This window comes from Protopterus annectens, chromosome 4.part1 (assembly GCF_019279795.1).
Source record: "Protopterus annectens isolate FY-2018-M chromosome 4.part1, PAN1.0, whole genome shotgun sequence".
Classification (NCBI taxonomy): domain Eukaryota; kingdom Metazoa; phylum Chordata; order Ceratodontiformes; family Protopteridae; genus Protopterus; species Protopterus annectens.
Genome location: NC_056734.1, coordinates 662,457,266 through 662,473,296, shown reverse-complemented (window position 1 = coordinate 662,473,296; position 16,031 = coordinate 662,457,266). Strand labels below are relative to the sequence as shown.

Here is a 16,031-nt window from a genome sequence, read left to right as displayed (position 1 = left end):
TGGAATGTACCTCACAAGACATCTGCAGCAGCTGGAAAGGCCACCGAAGTACCTCACAAAGAGGATTACTGGCCTCAAACAAATGCCCTACACTGACTGCCTCAAAAAACACCAGCTTTACTCCGTAGCATATCGCCTACTCCGCGGTGATCTCTGCCTAACATATAAAGCTATGTCAAACCTAGAGCTGTTGGACATGCTACACCGAAAGAAATCCCAATCCCACCTAGCTACACGCTCAAGGGACCTAAACCTTGTCACCACAATAAACAGGACATTCTGGAGGGATAGATTCCTGTCCCAGAGACTTCCCATACTCTGGAACAGGCTACCCATCTATGTCAAGCAAAGTTCTTCATTAGCACTCCAAGAAAAATCTTGATGAGTGGATGGGAAATAGGAAATACACCCCGGGGATCACTTCTGTGTCTCTGCTCGACAGTGGCACAGGAAAATAACTTTATTGGGTGGCGTAAGCCAGGGAACCTTGTTGGCTAGGATTATGCAGGCCCTTGGGCCAATAGCCTAGTACCTACCTATGAACCCTGTAAAGTAACTTCTGATGACTACTCTTGGCTAAATGCAGAAGAGGGAACCAATGTTGTCCGGGCTGAAAGGGAGTCATGGGAGGGAAGGCAAAGAAACATCCCCTTCCAAGAAAGAGAGAGGGTGTCCAACTTCCAGACCAGAGGACATGCGGCTCTAGCACAAAAAAAGAGGAAGTTGTCTGTTCAGATGGGAGGCAAATATATGTACTTGAGGAGTATCCCACTGGTGGACAATGCCCGGAAGCACATCCCTGTGAAGCGGCCCCTTGTGGGACTGTGATATGGACCTGCTTAGAGAGTCTGCCACAAGGTTCTGACATGAGGGAATGTAAACTGCCTGAAGAGTCACTTCATACTGGATAGCTAGCTCCTACACTTGAAGTGCTAGCCTGCACAGGAGATAAGATCTTGTTGCCTCCCCTTGCTTGTTGACATACCACATAATATGGTTTTGTCTGTCAGTACCTTGAGAGGCCCTGGAAAGAAAAGAGGATGAAATTCTTGAAGAGCCAACAGAAGAGCTCTCATCTCTTTGACACTGATGTGGTCTTTCTTTTGTTGAAGCAACCAGAAGCCCTGCACTTTTAAACAGCCGAAGGAAGCCCCCATCCCATGTCAGAAGCATCTATGAACAGCTCCTGAGAGGGGAGTGAGGGTTGAAAAGGAAGTCCTGGATTGAGTGAGAACTGCCAAATCCACCAGTGAATTTCCAGCTTGAAGCATGGAAGAAGAGGGTCTTAGAAATCTAGAGGATGAGAATGCTGAAGCCAAATTGACTTTAGAAACCAATGAGGCTTTCTCTTGTGGAGTTTGGCTACAGGGAGCACAGGAATGGTGGAGGCAATGAAATTCAGACCTCTTAGAAATTCCTTGTCTATAATCCAGTCCAAATGAAGCAGGGACTGAAAGAAGGCAATGAAAGTTAAGGGTTTGGGAAGAGGCAAGGATGCCGGCATTGGAACATTCTGGATCCTGCATCCCAGAATCATATGATCTTGTGAAGGGAGTCAGGAAGGACTTTTGGAAATTTATAGTGAACCCTAGGCTTTACAAGAGAGAAATGGTAAAATGAAGACACTGCAGTAGAATCTCTGGATAGGATGCCTTAAAAAGTAGGTTGTCTAAGTAAGGAAAGACCTGCAACCCCTTAGCCTGCAAAAAGCAATCACAGCAATCACAGGAGCAAGGCATTTGGTGAATACTCTTGGGGCTGCAGAGAGGCCAAAGTGCAAAAGCAGAGAACTGAAAACGTCAGGAAGCAACAGAGAAAAGGGGATGAATAGGGATATGAGGATATGAAGATAAACATCCTTGATGTCTACAGAAACTAGAAAAGCCTGAGGAAGCAGCATAGAAAACAAGGTTTGAAGGGACAACTTCTGAAAGGAAGGGACCTTCAGAAAGGTGTTTAAGTGAGAGAGATCCAGAATGGATCTTCAAGTGCCCTCTTTCCTGGGGACCAAGAACATTCTGGAATAAAACCCCTACCCCTTTGAGAAATCGGAACTTCCTGAATAGTTCCCTGAGTCAAAAGACCCTGATGTACCTCTGGAAAAAAGGCCAATTGTTCCTGAGGGGGCTGAGGAATGCCCATGAAAAGGGGAAGAGATTTCCAGACCATGTAATACCCTTGGTGAATGATGGAAAGAACCCAGAAATCTTGAGTAATCTTTACCCAACCAGGAAGATGCAGTGAAAGATGACAAGAAAGAGGAATGTGGCTGAGAAGTACAGGATAGTTAGACAGCACCTGGTTTGTCAGGAAAAGGAGATTTCTGAGCTACAGAAGTCTGGGTAGCCTTAGCAGTAGGAGTCCTTCTACCACCCTTACCTTTGGGCGAGGGCGAGACTGCCTACGAACAAAGGCTGGCTTATTAGGGTAATTCCTTTGGAATTTAGGCACAGAAGAAACAAAATATGTTTTAAATCTTGTAAAGCCTTACCATTTTCCTGTAGGGACTTTAATAAATCAGCAGTAGCAGCACCACCACCAAAGAAACGAGTGTTATCCAGAGGAGCATTCATCAACTTAGCCTTAAGATCACCAGGCAAATGTTGAAGCCAAAGCCAGGAATATCTTCTCAGTATAGAGCTAAAAGCAGTAGCTCTAGAAGAGGCATCTGCTACATCATAACTGCATTTAATAGAATGACGAGACACCTGAGAAATCGTCCCTAACAATGAGAAGTTTTCCCTTCAGAGTCAGGAAGATTAGAAATAACCTGACAAGCCTGAGATAGAAGAGCCAAAACATATCTTGTCATATGGTCTGATAAATGACAGCCCTAAACGCAAGAGTTGCTGAGGTATAAACTTTCTTACCCAATCTTTCCACAGTTCTACTGTCTTTATCAGAAGAAAGCAACTTTGTAGAAGGCAGTGACTTGGATGGTTTGTCAGATGTCACAGACACCACAGAAGGGTCAGCTGATGGGCACTTATAAAGAAACGTGCAATCATCAAGCACCTTATAAAACCTATCAGAGGTTTTTGGGAGAAGGGGGCTATAAATCAGGAGCCTGAAATGCAGCAGAAAAGACATCCAACAAGGAAGCCAGGACAGGAAGAACAGCAGAAGATCTAGGAGTGTCCATCTGCAAAAGCTTGTAATAGCTCTTCTGAAACTCAGACACCTGGGCACAATCCCATTTGAAGAATTCCATCATTCTGGAAATTGTGTCCCCAAAGGAAATCTCCTCAAAAGGAGAATCAGGACTACTGGACTCTTCTTCCTCAGAACCACAGTCCAAGAGAGAAGGAATATGGGAATAGTAGGCAGGGGATTCCTCATCCTGCTTCTCCTCAAAGGAATCCTGCTCCCTAGGCCTCTTAAGAGAAGTATAAAACCAAGGTGGATATGGAACAGAAACTCCTTGAGGTGGCTTCAAAGCCATAAGCGCACTAAACAAACCTGGAGCCAAATTCTTCCATTCACTCTGTGGGTCCTTAGGAGCAGGAGAAACAGGTTTAGTTTTTCTGTTTCTTCCTTAAGGGGACGTCAGCTTTCTAAAACTTAGAAGGCTCAGACCCCCATACAACATTCTATGATTTTAGTCAGTACCTCCTCCCTAACCAAAACCCGAGGAACACCCCTAGGCCCTTCGATGATAATCAGCCACAGTTCCCCTTGAATATCCAAAGTGGATGTCTGTAAGGCCTCCAGGGATGTGCTTGAAGCTGGATCCATGATAGCCTCCAAAGCAGTTGCAGCAGAGGAATCTAGCCCAGGAGCCAGGCAATCTTCCAGGCTTTCACTAGCCTTGAGAGAGAGACATTCAGCAGAGGGCCACAGCCAAAGAATCAGACCAAGCTTTCTTGGCCTTTTTCACAGACGCCTGACCCTCGGAGCAAGAAGTTCATTCCATAGCATCTTTTGTCAAAAGCTTAAGACACTGATATTTTAAATAAATGGCCAAAAAGGAAAGACGACTATGCAGAGTCTTTGGAATGAAAGCCTGGCAAATAAAACTGGATAAATGGACATGGGAAGCACCTAGACAAAATAAACACAGTTTGTGATGGTTTTATGTAGAATCTGCCTCCCATACTGGCATTTACCCTTTCTGGATGACATGAACCCCATAAGCAGCAGAAACAAGGAAAAACAGTAAGACTAAAACCCCAGTGGGGCACTTATCTAAAATGTCTTGGTGAACCAGCAAACAAAGCAAGCATTCAGACTTGAGATCAAAGATGGTGTTTGGACTTGAGGCAAAGAAGTTCTGAGGATGGTGCATCTGGACGTCACCTTTATGCCCTACTCTGTAAGCGGAGAGCATGTGTATGTATATGGTGCAGTCTTAGCAAACTAAAGGCTTTGGTATACTGGCCTATCATTGGGACAGCCTTGGCAGGGGATCCCTATTGTAAGGAATACTGGAACAATGAAATGCAAGGACATCTCTTGTACCTATAGCAAAAAAAAAAAAAAAAAAAAGAATAAGAGACCTAAAGAGTCACCACAAGATAAATAAAACATGATGGAGGGACAGGTTTATAAACCATTGCTTCTCTAACCTCTGGAATATACTTGCCCTGCATATTAAGCTAAATGACTCACTTTTTTTTCTTTAAATACAGTGTAAATGACTAGATGGAAATTCACAAATTTATTCTGGGTAGGACTGATATGTCCCTCCAGGAGAAATGACTTGCAACCTGATGGAGGGTACTGGCATTGCATAAATAAGCCATACAATTCAATAGCCTTGGGATATCTAGGAAATCCACAAATCTCTACTTGGAAAATTCTGAACAGCTTTAATACTTAGCTAAAAGGAGCACCTGCTTAAAGAAAATGAATGTATTGTGCTTTGGGGACAACCGATAGTTTCACAGACTGGTGCCAGCCACTTGCATCTTATTACACAATCTCGTTATATGCATTAGTCAATCTGGAAGAAATATACTATCATTTTTAATTATTATAAATACTTTGTCATTTTAAAATTCTATACATATCTGAATTTACTACATGCACGACTGACTTATGCATCCTGTTAGGTGTTACAAATATTCCTGTCTTCAAAGCTGCCTCATATAATAACTTCTGGAAAAATAAAATTATATAAATCCTGCCATCTTCAGAGTTGCTGTACATAAACAGTGTTATCCAGGAAAGATGGCAATAACATCTTTTGTATTGAAAACTGTCCTGTGTAAATACTTTTGAAAAAATGATCTGCCCGTATGCATGTATACCCCTTGGTACTGTTTATAGCCGTTACTCTGCTCCTCCTGGGAGCTTGGGTTATGGCTGAAACATGAAAGACCAACACAAAGACACAGTTAATACAGAGAAATATATAAATGTGAAGTCAAATATGTGGATCACTTGCAGTCTCATAAACTACAGTACTACTTAGAAATAGCATTATTGTACAACAGAAATGTAATAAAGTTGTGTAGTAAAACTGACCCTACCTTTGGGTAGGTAATAACAAACACTACCCAGCCTGCCAGCAAAAATGTACAAAATGTGACTGTGGCCATATCCTTTAACACAGAGTCGACAGGGGCTTCAGGTCTGAGCTGAGGCCGAGAAGGCATCTCTTTGATATCTTTTACCACATTAGTGTGCAGCTCTTCAGGTGATTCTTCATCCATTTTTATAGCCTGTTCAGTGAAACACAAATTATTCAGCAATTATTGAGGTCATAAGATAATGAATGGTATTTTTGCATGACTCCAGCATTCCCCAAGCAACTTGGCAACCCTGTAAACCAGAAGATCACAGCTTGAGCAAATCTTCATAATAATCTGCATTATGAGTTAATATTAACCTTTAAGCAGTCAGAATACTATCCATGTTATACAAATCAGTCACAGGCCTCAGACAACACACAAGATTTCTTCAGTCTTTTCCAATGTAACTGGATTTACACAACACTTTTGCCTGTCTCATTCTCTACACATACTCGGGAAAATTACATCTTCCTATATTGCTTTAAACCGACACTATGGCAGCCAGGGACAACAGATCATATATGGATTCGGACACAGTTCTGTGGTGCTGGTATCCTGGACACTAAAACAGATTTAGTACTTTTTAAAATTACAGTAATGTGAAATGCATTTCTTTTTACTACTGCTTGGTTACGTATGACATTCTAGGATTTTCTGGCCTACTAGATTAAAAGAATCAGATTTCAGTTCAGGATCCTTGGTACGGTTATCTGACCTACTTAGCAAGTCAAGTGGTTCAACTGGCAAGCTGAGGCTGTTACATATATACAAATGTTTTAGGCAAGGGCTGTAAATCCCATCTAGCCTACCAATATGCTAACACACTCATCCTCACAATAAGTGTTATTTGAAAATTCTATACATATTTGAATTTATTAAATGAATGGCTGAATTCTGCATCCTGTATGCGGTTACAAATACTGCAGTCTGGATTTTTGGCTGGATGTGCCTACTTTGCAAGTGTCTTTGTATGTATTTTCAATGTTTGTATGTTAACAGGTATGAATATATTAAAAAAATCTAAACTTATGCTTACTTTAGTATAATTTGGCAGTTTATTCCATGTATCAGCTACTTTCTCAAAGAGCCACTTAGTAGAGCTCTCATTCCTATAAAGTTTCTTGCACACATTGTCTGATTATTCTCTACTACTCTTTGATAACCTCAGGTGTTCCCAGAGGTAGTTTTCTGTAAATGCCACACACACACGCATATATATATATATATATATATATATATATATATATATATATATATATATATATATATATACACACACACACACACATATGAAAAAGTATCCTCTTAAGTATTTACATAAGCCACTGTACAAGTTCAGATACTTCAACATTTTATAATAATTTGGCATAGTTCTGTTGTACTCTTTCCAATTTACTCATGCTTGTTTTCTTAAAATGTTTCCATATGACGATTATTATTATTCCACAACCTTAATTTGGGTCTAATGTAGCTCACAATTAAATCATCATTTCTTTTTTCCTAGACCTTATATATTTTCTATGCAGACTATAGTTTTATAACTATTATTAATTCATTGGTTAAGATAAGAAAAAAACTCTTCTATCCCTAAACCCATGTTCTTAATTGAATCTACAATATCAATCATGGTGTGCTGTATTAAATATTCACCCTTCAATATATGTCTTCCAAACCTCATAAGCTTGGGTTTTGATGTATTCATCAGCATATTAACCTCTGCAGAAAAGGTCAGCTTATTCAATCTCTTTTGCAGAAATACCCATCTTTAAGATGTAATCAGTTTCTTATTTTCAAGTCATCTGCATACAAACTACAGTACCTCTCAGATAAAAAAAAATCTGAACTGTCCACATTTTGGATGATGTTCCTATTTTCTATTTTGATTTACAGGATGCATCTATTTCTAGAGGTACGTCCCTATTTGCAAGCTTGATTTGCAGTCATACAATTTTCTGAATCCACCATTTTCATGAAGTTGTGTAGTATGTAAAAAAAAAAAAAAAAAAGATACATGACCACCATACCAGTGGCACCAATAATTTACAGGAGGACGCACCTTACATCTCCCTTTTCTCAGAATCAAAAATAAATGACCCTGTGTGATAAGGCATTTATCATGCAGTTTTTTAAAGGAAAGTTCCATCTTAGAACTAAAAAAAAAAAAAAAAAAAAAAAAAACTTTTTTTTTCTTTGTATCTTTGCATTCTTGACTATTTTAATGGGTAAAAATCATTCTTTTAAGATTTTACTGTGTTTCCCACGAAATGGCAGTCGATGGGCCTGCCAGGTTAACGTGATCTTGTTTTCTTGCTTTCATTCTTTCTTCCCAGAACACATTTCAAGTCCTGTTTGTATGAGTCATGCTAGACATAAGTGATGTTTTCTCAAGCCATTAAGGTAGAACGGCAGGAGTGTGAAGCACTAAGCACTGTCATCTAACACATCTTCTGTAACAGAGTTGCTTCTACATTTCCTGGAGTAAGCCTCGTTTATGCACATCAGTCAAAGCTTGTTTTATGTTCTAAATATCGGTTAGCTACTTCCAGCAAAAGAAAGTAGTCAAAAAGCACACTTTCGTAAAGGGATTGTTTTAGAGCGCTAAAGGAACTGAGACCTTCCACCACCCTCTCATCCTGAGGTGTGAAAACTCTCACTGCAATAAATGATCCTTGCTGCATCATGTACAGCTGACAATTACTACTGTTAAGAGGAACATAATGTAATGTGTAAGGACTGATTCAAAGTCAGTAGGCATGTCTTAACATTGATCTGTGTACTAGATATGCATCCATCTCTGGCAGAATGTCACAAAAAGCATAAAAAGACCTTTTTAAATAGTATCAGTGTACCTAGTTGATAAGGATGCTGTCTTTTCTTCTGCAGAACAGTCCTAATTTGGGCAGTTTTGTCCTGTCTTTAGGGGGGTGAAAATTGTTGAAACTGTTGAAAATGGTAAATGTGTTGATACTTTACAAGAATAAATATTTTCTGAGTTTCCTCTAAATGTCACATAAATCTCTGATGCTACATTTAAGTCATCTTAATATATACAAAAGTATAAATAACCAATATTCAAAGCTTAGCATTTCAGTGCTCTTATGCTGCTTATGTAAATTTGTCAGTAGAGGTGACAACTCCTTTTAAATCCCTAACTGACCTAACTACTTTGTTTTGCTATGAAAGGCACGGCTACATGGGAAGCAGCTGTGAATCAGTATTAAGATTGCCTCCTCCTCTCTGCAATAAAGACAGTGGAAAATAGTCTCACAGCTTTCTGCCTTTTTTTATAGGAGCAGGATTAATTGCCTGTCTAGGATTGACAGCAGTACCTCTACAGATCTCTGCCTGTGGTATGTTATGCAGTCAGAGACAAATTTGTTTGCAGAGTGAGAAGTTAAGCTTAAAAAATATAGGTGGCTTTTCCCTTCATTCGATTCCAAGGCAAGCAAATGAAAGTTTTATAAAGTACAAGCAGGTTTCTGGTACCTACATCATACTGGAACCATATCATATGGAGAAAAGCAACCTAAGGACTGAGGTTAAACTGTAGGAGAGGGTGGAGTTTCCTTTAATGTCTACAAACTTTACAGTCTCTTTGACAATGTCCTGATTATTTTTCCATCATTTTTGTCATTCTGTTTATTTTAAGCCTGCATATATATGAGAAGTATTACACATTCCTACTGGAAGTAGGAAGAGCTGTATGCTATTTGGTATTCACACTGTATGCTAACTACATGTCCAGATTTTTGGCCTTTAACCCTATTTTCAACGTCTGCAGGTTGAGAGATATAAATATCTGAAAGATACAACCTATACAGTTAATGGCCTACAACACAATCCTGTAGGACACCCTGACTATAATCTACAATTACTGTAAATACTTCTACAATTACTGTATGACACTTGCTATGCCTTACTTTAAACCATGCAGGTGCTCATCTTATCAAGACTATATTAGCACCAATTTTTTCTAATTTGCTGATCAGTGTTTTATATACGACCCTGACAAAGGCTGAAAATGAATTAACATGGAAACACATTTTTTTTCATTTACATCTGTTAACTTTTTCATTTATATCTATTATACTATTTTAGAACATCATGTTGCAGGTGGTTATAGATCTATTTTCAACATATGTATGCTGATGTATGGTTTCAAGTCCCAAGCTTTCCAGTTCTGATAATAATTTAATCAAAATAGCCTTCTCAATTTTTTTCCACAACAAGAAAGAGTTGATTTGTGGGTCTGTATGACTCTGGGTATGTCCGATTTCTTTTTTCCTTGACTAAACTTAAGCAATTTCTTCTTGCTTAAATTACCTAGTAAATAACAGATGTAATGATACTAAAAGTTCACAATGAAGCCTCAGATCATTACTATTAATTTCATCTCCCCCCTTCACAATGCTTGGGGGTCCAGTTTGCATAGTACTTTTTCAATATAATCTAAGTTAATTTCATAGGTTCATACTAGGCTATCTGCCCTAGGGCATTTATAAGCCTAGCCAGAGTATGTTTGGCTTTCGCCACCCATTTTAAATTAATTTTGCTATGCCCTTTTTCGAGGTTAGTATACTGTGCCTCTGTCTAACAGTGACACAGAAGTGATACCCGGGGTAAACCTATGATCTCCCATCCACTCAAGATTCCTCTTGAAAAGAGTCAATGAGGGACTCTGCCTAACCTGGACTGGGATTTTATTCCAGAGTGAAGGGAGCCTCTGGGTTATGAATCTGTCCCTCCAGCATGTCCTATTTATTTCAGTGCTGAGGTTCAAGTCTCTCGAGCGTGTAGCTCGATGGGATTTGGATTTTTTGAGGTGCAGCATGTCCCTTAATTCCGGGTTGGACATGGCCTTATACGTCAGGCACAGGTCACCTCTGAGCAGGCGGAATGCCACTGAGTAGAGCTGGAGTTTCTTTAACCGGGCAGCATATGGCATCTGTTTGAGCCCTTTGATCCTCTTGGTGAGGTACTTTTGGGGTCTTTCCAGTTGCTGCAGGTGTTTGGTAAGGTACATCCCAAAAGGGGCATTGTACTCAATTATGGGCCTGATGAGGGATGAGTAAAGAGGCATGATGACCTCCCCTAATCTAGATGTGAATCCCTTCATGATTAGTTGGGCTATATAAAATGTTTTTCTAACCACTTTGGCCACGTGGTTGTCAAATGAGAGATTGCTATCAACTTGGGTCCCCAGGTCCCTAATTACTTCTTCTGTACTTAATGGATTACCACCTATGTGGTAATTTGTGGGCACTTTGTTTTTGCCAAAGGGGATGACTATACACTTTTTGGCGTTTAGCTTGAGGCCATGGCTCTGGCACCAGTTGTCTGTTTCTATGAGGCCCTTTTGGAGGATGCTTGTGTCGGCTGGAGAGTCGATTATGGCGCCCAGTTTACAGTCATCTGCGAACTTGGTCAGCCACAGTCCTTCCGTGCTGGCCTGTACCTCCGAGAAATATATACCAAACAAGAGAGGTCCCAGGACTGAGCCTTGTGGGACGCCACTTGTAACTGGTTTGGAGTCTGACATGGCTCCAGCAATTCTAACCATGTGGGTTCTGTCCTTGAGCCAGTTTGCAACCCATCTAATGACATAGGGGTTTATATTTAAGCTGGTGAGCTTATCTATAATGCCCGAGTGGGGTATTGTATTGAAGGCTTTGCGAGGTCCAGATAGGCTGTGTGGACCACCTTCCCTTCGTCAATGGCCTTGGTGACTGTTTCAAAGAAGTCAACCAGGTTTAAGAGGCAGGACCTGCCCTTAACAAAGCCAAACTGGGTAGGATCCAGTGTCTGTAGGTCCCCAATATCTTTATTTATGAGGTCCATGATGATCCTTTCCATAGCTTTGCAGACCAAGCTAGTCAGGCTTATGGGGCGATAGTTTCCAGGGTCCGTTGAGGCACCACCTTTGTGGAGAGGGACCACTGTTGCTGTACGCCACTCTTTGGGTACATATCCTGTAGTAAGGCTGAGATTGAACAGTAGTTTTATGTTTGGGTTTAGCTCTTCTTGGAGTTCATGTAGGACGCAGCCTGGGACACCGTCTGGTCCCATTGATGCTGTGTTTTTGCTTTGGAGGACGGCTCCCACCTGAGCATCTGAGATGTCAGGGGGGCAGCACTCTGCTGGGATAGATATTTGCCCTTTTGGTGGGGAGGGGGGGGGAGAGAAGTTTGCGCTGAACCTGTCAGCTAGGATGTTGGCAATGTCTGTGGGATCAGTGTATTTTTTGTCATTTTGGACTAATTCTGAGCATATCTGGGAATTCCCACCCAGGTTTCTAACATAACTAAAGGAAGCCTTGTGATTATCCTTAGTGTCCTGTGCAATTTTTCTCTCGAAGCTGGCCTTTGACGATTTTATGAGTGCCCTTAGTTTTTTGCTAATACTGGTCAGAGATGCCTTCCCTTTTTGGGATTTTGCTCTATCATGTAGTAGCTTCCTCCTTCTATTGTATAGTTTGTTTATGGCTGGGGTCCACCAGACAGGTCGTCTGCCTTTGGAGGATTGGGTCTTGGTTTTATTTGGGATTGCATGATCCATGCAGTCCTGAAGGTGTTCATAGAATGCATTTATAAAGGATTCTGCAGTCTGGGCCGTATTTTCCACAGGCCGGGGCTTTGAAGGATTCCACCTCGGTTTTGAGGAGTGTGAAATTTGCTTTAGAGAAGTTTTTCACTGTGGTTTTCTGGGCAGGGGGTGGGGTTGGGATGTGAATATCCAGTGAGATCAGTTTATGGTCTGATCTTACCAGTGAGGGATACACTTCTGGTCTGGAGCATAGAGTCCCCATGTTGGTGATGATCAGGTCCAGTATGTTTTCCCCTCTTGTGGGAGTGGTAACAAGTTGTTCCATAGCATTTGAGTTTATGAATTCTAGGAACTTTTGGGCAAGGGTGTTGGAGCTAGAGTAATGCTCCCAATCTATGTTTGGGTAGTTGAAGTCGCCCAGTATAATGGTGTTCGGAGAGACCTTCATATTTTCCAGTGTTCTCAGGAAGACCGAGTGGGGTTTCAGTATCTGAAGTTCCTAGCACAAATTATCTCCATCTCCATGAAGTCTAACAGTTCTACATAAGATTTTGTAAACATGTGATAACTTGATTATACTGAAAAAGAACTAAGCAACCTGGATCCAAACAAAGCACAGAGAGGAGACCGAATTCGGATAAATGACCTGAGAACACTTCAGCATGAACTTACAGTTCCAGTATGTCTGTTATTTATTGGATTGTATAAATATGGGGAGATTCCTCAAGAATGGAGACATGCACTTGTTAAGCCTATCTTTAAGGGAAAGGGGAGTAGGACAAATCCAGAGTCGTACAGACCCATACACAGTTTACGTTCATGCTGTGGAGAAATAATGAAGTTATACTGGACAGATTATTGTCAGAAATGGAAAGGTTGCAACTTGAAACCATATATTAGCATGCATATGTTGAAAATAGATCTACTACGGACTGTAACAAGATGTTCTATAACAATATAATAGTTATGAATGAAAAATTGTGCTGTGATGTCATTTAGATTCAACTTCAGCATTTGATAGGGTCATACACAAAACACTGATCAATAAATTAAAACAAGTAGGTACTGATGTACTCTTGATAAGATGGACAGTTACATGGCTTATAAATAGGATATGGCAAGTATCAGACAGCAATTGGACAGGTAAAATTCTTAGTTACAGTTAAGGTGTCTCACGGGCTCTACCCTAGGCCCTTACTTGTTTAGATTGCATCTTTCAGACCTAGCGTTTTCATCTGAGATGTTCTAAAGTCTATATGCAGAGGACCTGAAATTGGATAAACTGACTACATGTGTTACAAATAGGGCATGTCTGCAAAAGAACTTGACTAAATTGACCATTCGGGCACAGGAGACTAATATGCTGATAAATACATCAAAAACTAAGCATATGAGATTTAGCAGAAATAAATTGATAGGTGAATACTTACAGCACACAGTGACTGAAACTGTGGATTCATTTAAGGACATGGGTGTATGGGTAGATCCAGCTTTGAGTTGTCCTAATTATATCAACCGATTGGTTAATGATGGTTATAGAACTATATGTTGTATAAGAAGATTTATAAAGTCTAGGAAATCAGAAATGATGAAGTCAGTGTTTGTTTGTTATATTAGATCCAAATGAGTATGGAATAACAATATGAAAATCTTACAACAAAACAAGCATAAGTTAACTGTAAACAGTACAGCGGACATATACCAAGATAACCATGGATGTGAAAATTTAAGTTATTATGAAAGACAAATATCTGAACTTGTACAGTGTCTCACATAGATATTTAAGAGGAGACCTTATTCAGGTATTTAGAGCATTTATAGACATTTACTTCTGAGAATGTTTGGGGTTATCAAAAAAGTAGTAGAGGATCATCAGACAATATATGCAGAAAATTCTATAGGAATGAGAAGTGTACTAACCGGTTCTCTGACAGAGTAACTGATGCATGGAATATACTACCAAATTACATTAAAGCAAACACTAGTTTAGATATTTTTAACAGCTGGACACATTATGAGAACAACTGTTTTGGTATATTGGCAGGCTAGAAGGGAACGTATGCAAGTACGTTTGTAAACATATCTAGTGTTGTGTCTGACAAAAAGTTATAGAATGTATGCAAAAACTTTACTGTTCTGTATGTCTTTATAAGGCTATGGGAATACAATGAATACATTTCACTTACAGATCACTTTATACACCACTGCATTAACACAATGGCTAGACTTAATATAAGCTTTTAAAGAAATTAAATAAAGCTGAAAGAAGGACTTTGAAACAAAGTGAGAAAAAAAATGTGTGAAATTTATTACCTTTACGTGATTTTAACTGAGTTTGAACCACACTGAAAGCTACTTATATTTTGAATCTAAAGGATTATTTTGCAAACATCTTAAGAAATGACCTCTGAAAAATACTTTAAAGCATCCAAAAGAAACAACATACACAAACATGCTGGTGACCAGAGCAAGAAGTTACAATAAATTTCTGTTTATGTAGCAATACCTCCAAAGAGGTTATGGTGGACAATGAGACAATATATTGCACAATAAGCAAGGTCTAACTAACAATTTACCTCTTCAGTACAACCTTGTAAAGCTAGTATCTGATTAGTTTTAGCTGCCATCTTCTTATGCTGGACACAGTAATTCAAAATCATGTAGTTAGAGTTAAACATTATCCTGATGCTAGCTTAACGGACCACTATATTCCCTCAAACAGTGATCAGAATCCATACAAAAGGTTCTTAACATACTGACAATAAAGCCAGTGACCAAACACTACTGTTTAATTTTGCAAAACTGCTGCCACTACTGTCTGACATTCAATGTAATATATATATATATATATATATATATATATATATATATATATATATATATATATATATTAGGATCAAAGAGGCCATGAGAAGGGATATGCTTAAAGGAAATGGGAAAATGTATTTACTTATTTATGGTTTGTTAACAACAGATATTGCAACAAGGGAAATATGAATGTCACCATTACATCAGAAATAATATGAATGGCATAAACATTTACTTACTTAACTAATACAGCTGCAGTGAGCAGACAACCACAACAATAACTTTTTAAGTTGGTGCAGAGAAAAAACATAACAGTTAGACTAATATGGAAGTATTCATCGACAGTGTGCCCCAAAAGTATCATAAGCTGATTGCTGAAGTCATACAAGTCACCACTTTTATTAAAGAAGAAAAGTTAACAATTGTACAAAGTATAGCACAGAATGTCTAGCCAAGTTACCCCTCCCAAAAGTATAATATAAAGTGCATGGCAGAGTCACCCCTCCCGACAGTAAACAAAGACATAATAATCAAGGCAACCATCCATCCGCTAGCTAATTCATTAACAGTTGCAACCATTGATAATGTGGCAAAGCATAGAAATACAACAAGCATACTGTGAAACACATCATAAAATTATGTCCCCACCTGTTGTGAAATCATCAGAAAAGCAAATTATAGCAACGCCTAGCATTACAGGTGGTAGGTGGTCTATGCCCTGAGGCCTTAGTCTAAGTCTCTAAAGCAATTACATTTGTTCTGCTTAAAAAGATGGGCTCGAAGGGATTTCTTAAATGAAAGTAAATTATTGGGTTTTCTGATGTTCTCTGTGATGTCAAGCCACACCACTGGTGCTGCTATGGGGACAGTCCTTTCACATAAGCTAAGTGTGAATAGTGGCTTTTGGAGCTGAATACCGCCATTATTCCTGGTAGCACACCTGTCAACCTCTTAGTCTTACAATCGTGGACAAAGGCAAAAATAATAGAGGTACAAAGGCCCACATTCTGGATAGATTTTAAATACTGTTCTTTTCAACTTTAGAAAGTTGCTAACATAACAGGCATGCATTAGTATGCATTATCTGAATGCTATAAAGTTTGAAACTCAAACGCCTGTCATTATTTAGTGACTTTAGTCCTTAATGATTTGCAAGAAAACCACAAA

The 16,031-nt window shown here is 39.4% G+C and overlaps 1 protein-coding gene across 1 annotated transcript in view; it reads right to left on the bottom strand.

Annotated features, from left to right (window-relative positions):
* ERN1 (endoplasmic reticulum to nucleus signaling 1) overlaps positions 1-16,031 on the bottom strand; it is a 1,214,209-nt gene that overhangs the window by 314,398 nt on the left and 883,780 nt on the right. The window contains exon 12 of the mRNA XM_044070452.1: positions 5,472-5,663. Coding sequence (XP_043926387.1) covers positions 5,472-5,663 — 192 coding nt within the window. The remainder of the gene's footprint in view (positions 1-5,471; positions 5,664-16,031) is intronic.